Source organism: Macaca nemestrina, chromosome 1 (assembly GCF_043159975.1).
Source record: "Macaca nemestrina isolate mMacNem1 chromosome 1, mMacNem.hap1, whole genome shotgun sequence".
NCBI classification, from domain to species: Eukaryota; Metazoa; Chordata; class Mammalia; order Primates; family Cercopithecidae; genus Macaca; species Macaca nemestrina.
The window spans coordinates 135,667,844-135,679,922 of NC_092125.1; the positions used below are offsets into that span (position 1 = coordinate 135,667,844).

At 34.3% G+C, this 12,079-nt stretch overlaps 1 protein-coding gene across 6 annotated transcripts in view; it reads left to right on the plus strand.

Annotated features, from left to right (window-relative positions):
• The window catches only part of LOC105485445 (dihydropyrimidine dehydrogenase), an 875,814-nt gene that overhangs the window by 340,545 nt on the left and 523,190 nt on the right, over positions 1-12,079 (plus strand). For all 6 annotated transcript variants that reach the window (XM_011747801.2, XM_024793997.2, XM_071074657.1 and 3 more), the window contains 2 exons: positions 7,486-7,593; positions 9,311-9,480. In XM_011747801.2, the coding sequence (XP_011746103.2) occupies positions 7,486-7,593; positions 9,311-9,480 (278 nt within the window). The remainder of the gene's footprint in view (positions 1-7,485; positions 7,594-9,310; positions 9,481-12,079) is intronic.

The window sequence follows — 12,079 nt, forward strand, 5'->3', positions numbered from 1 at the left end:
ACAGATAAAAAAAAATCCTCTATAAGAATTTCAACCATTCAAATTCAATTCATTTCATGTGTACTTACACTTCTTAGTACATGCATTGCTTTGTTGTAAAGAATATGTTCATATCCTTTCTCAGCTGTAGATATTCTAAATTGGAGTCTGATAGTAAATTCTAATATGAAGTTATATGAAGTAATTACATTGGCATGATAGAATTTGTGTGTTTTCTATATGAAGTATAGAAGCCAATTGAAATACTTTATAACTTCATAAAAATTCTTTGGTTATTTTCTCTTTTCTAGTGCTTTTTAAAATTGTACTGTTTTATACATTAAATACAAATAGAAGTTCAACATGCATCAGATTTTCAATATTATATAATAATACTCCATAATCCACTTTGTTCTGGACTTATTGTTATAAACTGCTGTACAAAAAAAATCTTGTGTAATGGGAAAAATTATTTGAAATGGTGTCTCCATTCATAACATTTTAAAAAATCTTCTTGTTATTCTCTAACCAATTGTGTGATACACACAGTTAATGTGTGTGGTCACATTTAGAGAAAATATAGACATCAGTTATATGAAACAGATGTTTAATGAGGATTTCAAAAATCAATGAAATGAATATTATTGTGATGCATGGTGATCTAATTTCATATGTATTATATTGAATCACTCCATTTTTTTTTCCTAAATTCAGTCTGAACACTCAGTACTAAACGTATTTACAGTGGCACATAGGGAAGAAGATGGGGAGTTTTATTGATAAAAGAACCACAACAGGCCATCATTGATCTATTCTCTTTCTTATCAATATATAGATCCTAGTATGATAACCCATATGGCACTATTGTCCCTTAGAAGTAAGACATAAATCCTTTGAGTGATCTTTAAGTGACAGATGAAACACTTTATAATCCATTGTGGAATTGCAACATGCTTAGTTAGGCCCTTGAAAGGAATATTTTACTTCCATATTGTCATCTCAACTGCTAGCGCTTGAATCAGGAATAGCTTATCTTCTCTAATACATATATAAATGCATACATACATAGATAACATATATTTGTGATTTTCTACCTACTTTTACACATCCTGTATCTAGCCACCCAAATGGCTTCTTATGATTAATTGCAATATCTTCTTTATTTGAAAGTGTTTAGTATGAATCTCTTTATCATATAAGCCTTTTTCCTCCATAGTTCTTATATTTTACCCAAGACAGTAATAATGACTTACATTTTAATGTTATCTTAGATTTACCAGAATGCTTTATTTGCACTTTTCTACTTAATTTTCAGAAGAACCCTATTTAGTAAGCAGGGTTGTCTGCATTATAAAATCAAGGAATTTGAGAGCCACAGGATTAAGCAATTTTATTCAAGTACAGTTAGAAAATGGAAATAATGAGATTAGAACCCAGTTCTTTAGACTCTTAGGTCAGTGCTGTCTGAGACATGGTTTTGTTCTTAATGCTCCAGTTTGAATGACACTTTGAACAGGAGTGGGCTTTATCTTGCTATTAATACTTTCCTTGTTTTGATGCTCTTGTAGTTAGAGTTCATTGTAGTCTATAGAATGAATGAAGTTAGAATAATACTCTTATGTGGTTATAGCCTTTCATTTTAGCCAAAGATGCTAAGTTTCATGGACTGTGATACTCCCTATCTAATACTGACCACTTAAATGTGTAATAATATTAACTGTGTATATCATGGATTAGATGATCATTTAACTTATATCTACTCAAATGTATCATTTCATTAAATCAAGCAAAGGCTTTAAGGAAGCAAATGAAAATAAAAGGAAACATTTATTTAACATCTATGAAAAGAGCTTTATATACCTGTTTTTTGTGTTAATTCTCCCAACAGTTCTATGATGAGGCTGCTGTTGCCCAAAAAGAGTAATTTATTTGGCCAAAGTCATAATAGCTAGTAAGTGCTCGAATTAGAATTTTAATGCAGGAAGTCCGACTTCAGAAATTTTAGTCCTATCCAGTATACTGTTTACAAATAATTGTAGAAATAGGTCAGTTGGCCTTAAGATATTTTATAAGATTTAATAAACAAAAATAAAGACAAAAATTGTTACATGGATTTTTCTTTTACTAAGAGAGGGGGAAGTTAGCCTGGTTTATTCTATAAATACATGTGTAATCTGTATATTTTAATACTGTCCCTAATGCAGCACCATTCCCAAGCCAGCATTAGAAAATAAGGACTGAGTAACATAACATGTGAGATCTGACATACAAAAGTACTTTGGAAGGTGAAAAACTTATGATATTTGCCATCTGCTACATTTTGCTGATTTCATCCAGAGAACTTGAGAGTAGTGACATAATCAGTGTTGTTTTGTCTACCAAAGTCTCATTGAAAAAGCCCCTGTATGAAATAATAAGAATTAGTCTTCCTTTAGAGTTCAGTATACTAGAGCATTGTCCATTTCTTTTTGTTTTTGTTTTTTTGAGACAGAGTCTCACTCTGTCACCCAGGCTGGAGTGCAGTGGTGCAATCTCAGCTCACTGCAACCTCCGTCTTCCAGGTGCAGCGACTCTTGTGCCTAAGCCTCTGGAATAGCTGGGATTACAGGCATGAGCCACCACGCCCAGCTAATTTTTGTATTTTTAGTAGAGATGGGTTTTCGCTGTGGGTCAGGCTGATCTCGAATTCCTGACCTCAAGTGATCCACCCACCTTGGCCTCCCAAAGTGCTGGGATTACAGGTGTGAGCCACCGTGACCAGCCAGCACCACTCATTTCTGTGATCCACAACCTTTGGCCAGGGACCTGAGGTAGTTTCTCAGTGGTCTGTGCTATCTTCTTCACTCCTGGGATTTGTGAGGCTGTCTCCAAAGATGACTGTCTTTCTCATGATGGCTTAGCTGTCATTCAAGTGAATCCTTTCAAGAACAAGAAGCATTGCACAAGTGCTTGCGTCATTCAGTTAACACTAAACGAGTGGCTTGGTGAAGTAACACAAGCAAACATTATAGAATCTGAGTAATTCTTAAACATGCCCTACCATAGCTGTGAAAGCAAGCCTTAAAAACTTTTTTTCTTCTTTATTGCTTACTAGATTTTAATGTGTAACAGAACATCTAATATCTTGTTCATATTAACTGAAGTCGTGCAAAACTTTATGTGAGCACAAGGAAAGAATTTACTATATATACTGCTGTTATTTATTCTGTAGTTGTTCCAGAGGGAGGTGCTTTGGCAACAAAGCAAGGATACACATTTCAAAGAATATCAAATAGTGAAAAATAACCAGCATATACCCAAGAGGAGTTCACTTAAGAAGGAAAACATTTCAGAAAGGAATTGTACTGGAGAAAATAATCACCAAACAAAAATGCCCACAAGAGAAGCAGCCGGTCTTTCTCTGTCACTAGATTGGAACCTGGCTGCAGGCACATCCTGTGAGGTGTGCATATCTGCAGCCTTGTAGAGAAACTTAATACATACATGTTGAATGATTACTTTAGATACGACTGGTTATGTAGCTTCACTTTATAACCTGGCCTAGTTATAACCTTACACATGAAAAAAGCAGCCATTTTGAACTCATAACATAGACTCTACAACCAGTGTCCGTGTTAGAAATTGGCACTGCTGCTTACATGTTCTGTGATCCTTCAGCAGCATTATTTAATCCCTATATGCCTCAATTTCCTGATATTTAAAATGTGGATAATAACATCAGTTGTCTCATACAATTATTTTGAGAATTAAAATGGGTTATATAATAATCACCTGAGGGCCAGGCATTTAGAATAGTGTCTGTAGTCGATAAAAGTTAATTTAAATTTTCTGTAACATAAGCAGGATCCTTCCTCCCTCCCTCCCTCCCTCCCTCCCTCCCTCCCTCCCTCCCTCCCTCCCTCCCTCCCTCCCTCCCTCCCTTCCTTCCTTCCTTCCTTCCTTCCTTCCTTCCTTCCTTCCTTCCTTCCTTCCTTCCTTCCTTCCTTCCTTCCTTCCTTCCTTCCTTCTTTCCTTCCTTCCTCCCTCCCTCCCTCCCTCCCTCACACCCTCCCTCCCTTCTTTTTCAGAGAACTTGAAAATCACCATTTAAAAATAATTCTTAAGGAGGTGTTCCTTTGTATAAATGCATGCTAAAACACCAACAACTTAAATAACTATTCTAAAGAAACAAACTATCTGGCCTTCTTGAAAGACAAAAACTATACGTATCTACTATGCTGACCTGTTTTGTTTGTCAAATCTTTGTCAATCCATCTTTATTCATAAACTCTGTTTTTCACACTGAAAGGGGAATTAAAAAGTCATTTCAGTGTCATTTTGAAATCATCCTGGTATAGACACATACCTTATTTATTAATATGCCACCTACTCTCAGAGAAGTCTTCCTTTGATAGATGAGTATTTGCAAGTTTCATTTTCTTTCATATTTCACTTAAGGTTGCCTCATTTTTCTTTCCTTGTAGAACTTTATTTACATTTGCTGAGGTTTAATACTTTATTTTGATTTAAGCTTTTATTCCTTCCTTGCCATGCAATATGAGGTATGAAATAATTGATAAATTACAGAATAAACCTATCTTAATATTAATAGCTAATGTTTAATGAGTATTCATGATATGCCAGGTCTCAATTATATATAATATGATTTATCCATATAGATATAATATTTTTAATATTTTTATAATTTTATAATATTTTTTAGTATTTTTTTTAAAAATCACATCCAAGAGAGAAGTATAATTATTATCTCTCTTTTTATAAATGAAGTAGTGGAAAATCAGATCAGATTAAGAAACTCAATTTCAGAGTTCTCCAGAAAAACATAATTAGTAGGATGGACAGATGGATTGATAGAGATGACTTATTTTAGAGAATTGGGCTATTTATTTATGGGAGCTGGTAAGTCCAACTCCTTAGGGCAGGACAGGAGACTGGAGCTCCCAAGTAGGAGCTGATTGTGCAGACTTAAGACAGAATTTCTTCTTTCTCAGGGAAACCACAATTTTGTTCTTAAGGCCTTTTGATTAATTGATTGGATAGGGCCCACCCATATTATTGAGGCAATCTCCTTAAAGTCAAGTGGTTGTAGATATTAATCACATCAACAAAAGGCTTTCCCAGCAACACCTACCTTAGTGTTTGATTAACGGGTATTATAGCTTAGCCAAGTTGACACCTAAACCTAACCTTCACAGGAACTTATACAAGATCACAGAACTGGTAAATGAGAGAGGAAGGATTCATACCAAAGTCTGTCTGCTGACAAAATCCCTGCTTCTCATTATCCCACAGCATTATGATTAGCATAGGCTATCAGAGTATCCACAAGGAGACCTTCAGATGCACTGTCCTTGGCCAGAAGGGATGACCTGTCACCCAGGTAGAGGAGGAGGGCTCCATGGACCTTGAGGCTCTATGAGTGACCTGAGGTGTGGCTAAATAACCTGCAAAGAAAAACTAATCATATGTACCATATGTATATGTTGGTTTGAATAGTCAAATGTTGCCCTTACTTCAGTCTTCTTTTAATAGATTTGAAAAGAAATCATTTTGTCATAGAGAGCCTTCAAGAACATATTCAGCTATTTTTACCAACCCCATCCCTCCACCCCAGGTTTTCTAAAAGAATCACATAAACAGCCACCCATTTATATAATCATTTCTGTTACTAATATACCTTTTTGTATCATAAAAGGAAGAAACGTTCTTATCCCCATTTCCTTTACAGAGAAGCTGAGGCAAAGGCAGGTGAGGTGGCTCCCCTAACTATCCTATTACATAATGGAAATCATTTTGAAAGCAAAAGGTCTTTTAAAATAATTTATAAGCAAATGTTCTGGAAAAGGAGGTTCAGGGGGTGCTGGATGGGGAAGAAAAATGTTTGGTTTAATCTGAAGAGACAATGGTAGTTTGTTGCTGATTACATACAACCCACAAAAACCTTTAGCTTTCAGATCAGATATGGCATCCACCTTATCTCATACGACAAAAGTCATCCTTGAGCTATGCTTATTACTCTGTATCTACCAGGAAATGTCCATTGCCGTTCATTTCATTGTAAAATAAACTCCTACCTCTCTAGAATGACCCATTGGTAGAATGAGTCTTAGTAATAAAATAAAACTATGTATTTCCCCCTGCTTTTATGGAATTGAGATGAATTATTTCTCTACTTGCCTTGGATGGGGTGACTGCTATAAGATTTGCTTCATTTACACTTTGGAAAAAATTTACTCTGCTACTCATTTTCCTTTCGAGGTTTTGGTAAGAGTTTACTAATTTATAGTTGATATATGCACAATGTAGAAAATTTGGAAAATAAGGAAATAATAAAAATTGGAATATCCTTAATACCACCAGCAGAAATGATCTCTGTTTCGATTACATGGTTTATATTAATACTCTTTTTACAAAATTTGAATTATACAGAGTTTTGAATCCTGCAGGTTTGTTTAAGACTGTATTTTGATTACAATCTTATACCATGTTTCTCAAATATTCGCTGTTCTGTTGTCTTTTTCTTTTATATGGTAAAACTAATTTCTTCATTCACCTGGCATTCTGGTACTCTCTCATCTTATTTTACTCTTTCTGTATTAATCATTTTTGTGCATTAAACCTTTATTTGCATATGTCAGTATTTTCTAAAAATAGATTTAAAACTGTTTTCTAGATATTGAATACCAATGTATATTTCCACCAAAAGAGTATGACAAGTTCCATGTCTACCCTTGCTGTATAGTTTAATTTTCTTAAATATTTTTCTTTTTATAGGGAAGTTATAATTTTATTCTTTTAATTTGCAGTTTAATGACTTAATGGAGTTAATATTTTTAGTGCTAATAAGTGATTTATATTTTTTCTTCTCCCAATTTTTATTATTCTTTATGTTTCCATTGAAAAGCTAATATGTTCCTTACTGATTTTGAGAAACTTTTTATACAGTAAAGACATTTAATTATTAAAACATTTTCCTGGTTAATAATTTTCATTTTAATTCATTTATATTTTTGAAATTTAGCAGTGGTTGAATTATTGTGGCAAAACACATTATTTTTTCCTTTAATTTTTTTCCTTCATTAAAAAAGAAATGATTTTACTTATTCAGGAATTAGATAAATATGTACCCACTTTTAAAGTTTCTTTTATATTTAGTACTTTAATATAACTGAAACTGACTTATTTATGACATGAGGAAAGAATATAACCTGATTTTCCCTATAATGTTACATATATTTATGTGTATATATACATGGTATGTTTGAATAAATTTACAGGTATACGTTAATGTGTGATTTATGATGTGTACTTGGTTATATATTAAAGATATACAAGATATACTCTGAGATCTGTTAGACTATGTTATGTACATTTTAGATTTGCTTACAGATGTTTTCCTGTAAGAACAACATTGTTTCAAAGATCAAAGTTTTCTTTTTTGTTTTAATATCTAGTAGGAAAAGCTCCTCCTCCTGTTAATGATATTTTATAAATTTGATTAATTAGGTTTGCCAGAACCCAATAAAGATGCCATGTTCCAAGGCCTGACGCGGGACCAGGGGTTTTACACATCCAAAGACTTTTTGCCACTTGTAGCCAAAGGCAGTAAAGCAGGTATAACATATTGTCTTTTATGCTTAATAGTGAGTATGCTATTTTATGTATTATAAATTAATATCAAGATCAAGCTCAGCAGCACATTGTTCAGATCTCACACCCATCCTTGCCTAATACCTCAATGTAGAGTTTTTTTTTTTAAAGTCCAGATATAACAGTTTGCCAGAATCATCTGTTTGTTCATTCTTCCAATAAAGCATCATCATAAGGAGTTTTCACTGTAATATATATATGTCTAAACTACATCATGAAAAATTGCTTCGAGGTAAGCAAGTCCTTAACAAACATTGGAAGATGTTTTTCAAAGAAATGGCATTACCTTCAGTTTGGGAACTGTTTTAAAATAGGATGAATCATCACATATCTTACATGATTTGTACCTACACAGGCAGAAAGTTTGACTGTCTTGTCTTAAACAGTTATTTTATGAAGTTAAAATAAAATACTTTGAGAGATACCCTATCACTTTATACACCCCAAGAAGAACCACCTGAATGAGGGCTGTACCTTGCTTTGGCTTGACCGGAGTCATTGTCTTAGAGGAAAATTGTAATATTTTATCCAAAGCTAGATAATCTAAATCCTTCAAACATATGTTTTTAAAGAGTTCTGAGCCACAGCTATTCCTACAGTAATTACATGTAGAAATGATACAAACTTTTAGGCTTCTCCCAGAACTTAAAACAGTAAGAAACATTCTATGTTAAATTATTTTTCAGAAGATTACAGCTAAAGATGCATGCCCTCTCCACCTTCTTCCTCCCAGTAGAACTGGATGTTTGTATGTCTGAAACTCTTTCTGAGGAAGATCATAGTGCACCTAGCTTATATTTGAAAATTACAGAGTGTCCCAAATACAAAATCTGTCCCAAAAGCAAAATGATTACACTTATTGAAATTATAGGTTTATTCTATTCTTGGTACCTTTCAAAAATTATAGTAATTTATCTTATGAACAGTTTTATTTAATCTGATTATACAGTGCTACCTAACACATAAAGAATATTTGTATTTTACTTTTTTTTTACAAGGATCTTCATATGGACACCAAATCTTAATAGAGATGACTTTGAGAAATGGATGCTTAGAAAGTCATATTTCTTTTACTGCCCAATTTCACAAACAAAACCCGAGGAAAGCAGTGAAAGGGAGAAAGGTTTATTTGAACTATTTCAAGAAAATAGTTCTCAGAAATTCTTCAGTTACATAAAGGACACTTACTCAGCATGTTAATATTCAAAGTTAACACAATATATAACAGAGGTATGTGTTAGAAATTATATAAGGTAATATATTAAAAATGTATTATAATGAAATATTGCAAACTGTTAACACAGATCATAAGGATCACTTTTTACTTCTAGCAAAAAGAAACTTAATTATGCTAAGTTAAAGATAGATGTCACAATTTTGACAAAGAGAGTTTTAATTGATTGATTCCAGTCTGTTATGACCTACACTCCTGAAATGTGTTGTAGGAATCCTAGAAGAAAAAAGAAACTAAAGGTACTGACTATGAAATTACATATATGAGCGTATTTTTTAAATGGGAATAAAACTGTCTTTCAATGAAGCAGAATAATTTGATAGTGACACTTCATCCTGGAAAACTGCAAGATGCAATTTTACACTGCTTTGAGTACAAGTATCTTTTGAGCTGTCATGCAGAAATGGTTTCTCTACTTGAAAATGGGGTTTTCCTTTCATCATTCAGGAATGTGCGCTTGTCACTCTCCATTGCCATCGATACGGGGAGTCGTGATTGTACTTGGAGCTGGAGACACTGCCTTTGACTGTGCAACATCCGCTCTACGTTGTGGAGCTCGCCGTGTGTTCATCGTCTTCAGAAAAGGCTTTGTTAATATAAGAGCTGTCCCTGAGGAGGTAAAATGGAACCTTCAGAAAATATGGAGTTGTACTCCAACAGATTTTAGGAGATTAAACTGTTAATGCTTAAATCGCTAGAATCTTGAAACTGTCAAATTCAAGTTTAAAAATTTCGGGGCTACACATAATTGTTTCTTTTCTAATTCAGACATTCCAAGTAAAAGAAAATTTGTAATAGTAATTTGGATAAAATGAGAAATTTAATCTTTGTCAATATTCAAGTGCTTCTTGTTAGTATTAATGTGTTTGAAATGTATTCTATTTAGCTAGTAACAATGGAAAGTGCTAAGTCTTCTATATCCTGAATAGTAGGTACTCTTCACAATATATATGCATATTAGAAGAATGTGGTAATAAGACATATTCGGGATTTTCCGTAAGCCAATTTACAAGCTGCATTCTAAGATGTATACCTTGGTCATACTTTCAGTCAGTTCATTATTTGTGAAGCAAACAGAAAGAAAAAGGTGTCATGTATATTTTTAAAGAGCTCTAAGATAAGCATTACTCAAAATTAGTAATTGGTTAACACACTAAAAATAACTTGTTTAAAATAATTTCATTCTTACCAGTGACTGGTGACTAGTCTTGGGTGAGTTATCAGCTATTTACATGTACTACAGACTTCTCAAATTTTAATGCTATTAGAGAAATATAATACCTTATAAAGAATATTAGTTCTGAGAACAAGAACCAAATGTATTTATAGAAAGATAAATTACTCATTTTAATCAAATCAGTATTATGAACTTGACTTACTTCGGAATGCCTGAACATGTTTGGAATCTCTGTACTAGGCAAGAATTATAGCCGTAGTCAATAGGTAATTTGTCATATGTAGATTACCCACATTACAAATTAATCTTACCAAAATATCAGGGTCACCGCTGGTTCATGGCTGAGTTTCAAATGCCGTGTTTATTCTCTGGACTTTTCTCCATCCAATCTACCCTTTTTAGACTTTTTTTTAATATATAAAATCCAAGGTAGTCTTATGATCATAGGGTTTTTTTTTTTCTGGAATTCTGTATTAGGCAATAATTAGTATAATCATGTTTTTTTTACACATAGAAAGAAACATTTAGGTCTTTGTATTCCAGTGCATAGCACAGGACCTGGCACATAATTTGTACTTCAGAAATAGGTTTTGAGCTAAACATTTTAAATATTAAGTCTTTTTTTTTTTTTTTGAGACGGAGTCTCGCTCTGTCGCCAAGGCTGGAGTGCAGTGGCCGGATCTCAGCTCACTGCAAGCTCCGCCTCCCGGCTTCCCGCCATTCTCCTGCCTCAGCCTCCCGGGTAGCTGGGACTACAGGCGCCCGCCACCTCGCCCGGCTAGTTTTTTGTCTTTTTTGGTAGAGACGGGGATTCACCGTGTTAGCCAGGCTGGTCTTGATCTCCTGACCTCGTGATCCTCCCGTCTCGGCCTCCCAAAGTGCTGGGATTACAGGCTTGAGCCACCGCACCCGGCCTAAGTCTTATCCTTCTAATTCCAGTGTTAGAAAAGTTTTCATTACCAAAGGTGACTTCTTGAGGGTTGGAAGGGGAAGATGATCCTGATTGGCAGTATCAATTTACTTCATATTTTATGTCGTAGTCATCTTCCATTTGCAAGGGTCACTGGAAATGAATAGTGGCTATTTCTTCTGTCTTAGGTAGAACTAAGATGCAAACAAGCTGAGACCTGATAAGAAGAGGGTAGTGGTATGAATTTATTTACTCATTCATTCATTCATTCAAACTACATTTATTGAGCATCTGTTATGTACCAGGTATTATTCTGGGCAATTTAGATACAACAGTCAGCAAACCAGTTAGAATTTCATGCCCTCGTGGCTTTTGTACCTAGTGAGAGAGGATACTCAATAATTAAACAAATGAACTGTCACATAAATAGTATATTGAAATGTAGTTAGAACTATAGAGAAAAATTAATATAGGACTATAGTGAGTGTGTGTGAGTGGAGTATGGTGGAAGAGAAGGCAGGGTTTGCAATTTTAAACAGGGTGGCCCTGGAAGACCTCTCTGATAAGATGATTTTTGAACAAAGAGATGAAGAAATTGAGGTAAAGTAGGCATCCAGGAGATAAACATTGCAGGCCAAGCTAAATGCCTTCACACTTTATTGAGGAAGCCTTCTGGATTTGTGGAATAGAAAAAATGTCAATATCATCAGAATAAAGTAAGAGAGAACAGAAAATGTGACAGACCAGATGATGTATTATAGGCATTCACAAGACCTTTAGCTTTTACTCTTATTGAAAGAGAAAAATCACTGGACTGCTTTGAACAGAGATGTGCCAAGCTCTGATTTAAATTTTAAAATGGCTACTCTGCTGAACATTGACTGTAGTCGAGTGGCGTCAGAAGCAGAGAGGCTAGTCAGGGGCTAAGTAAAACAGTGAGCTATTGGTTAATGTGAGTAGATTACAGGAAGCACAGGATCAGAGTAGAGACATAGCACCTTAGAAGGCCAGAGCTCAGCTGTCTGAATCTTGATTACCAAAGTGTTAAGAAGCAACAGATCCTTGAGATAATAGGTAACCTGCCTACAGTAGAGCTTAGTAGAACTCAAATGGGTCTGGTCTTATTTAA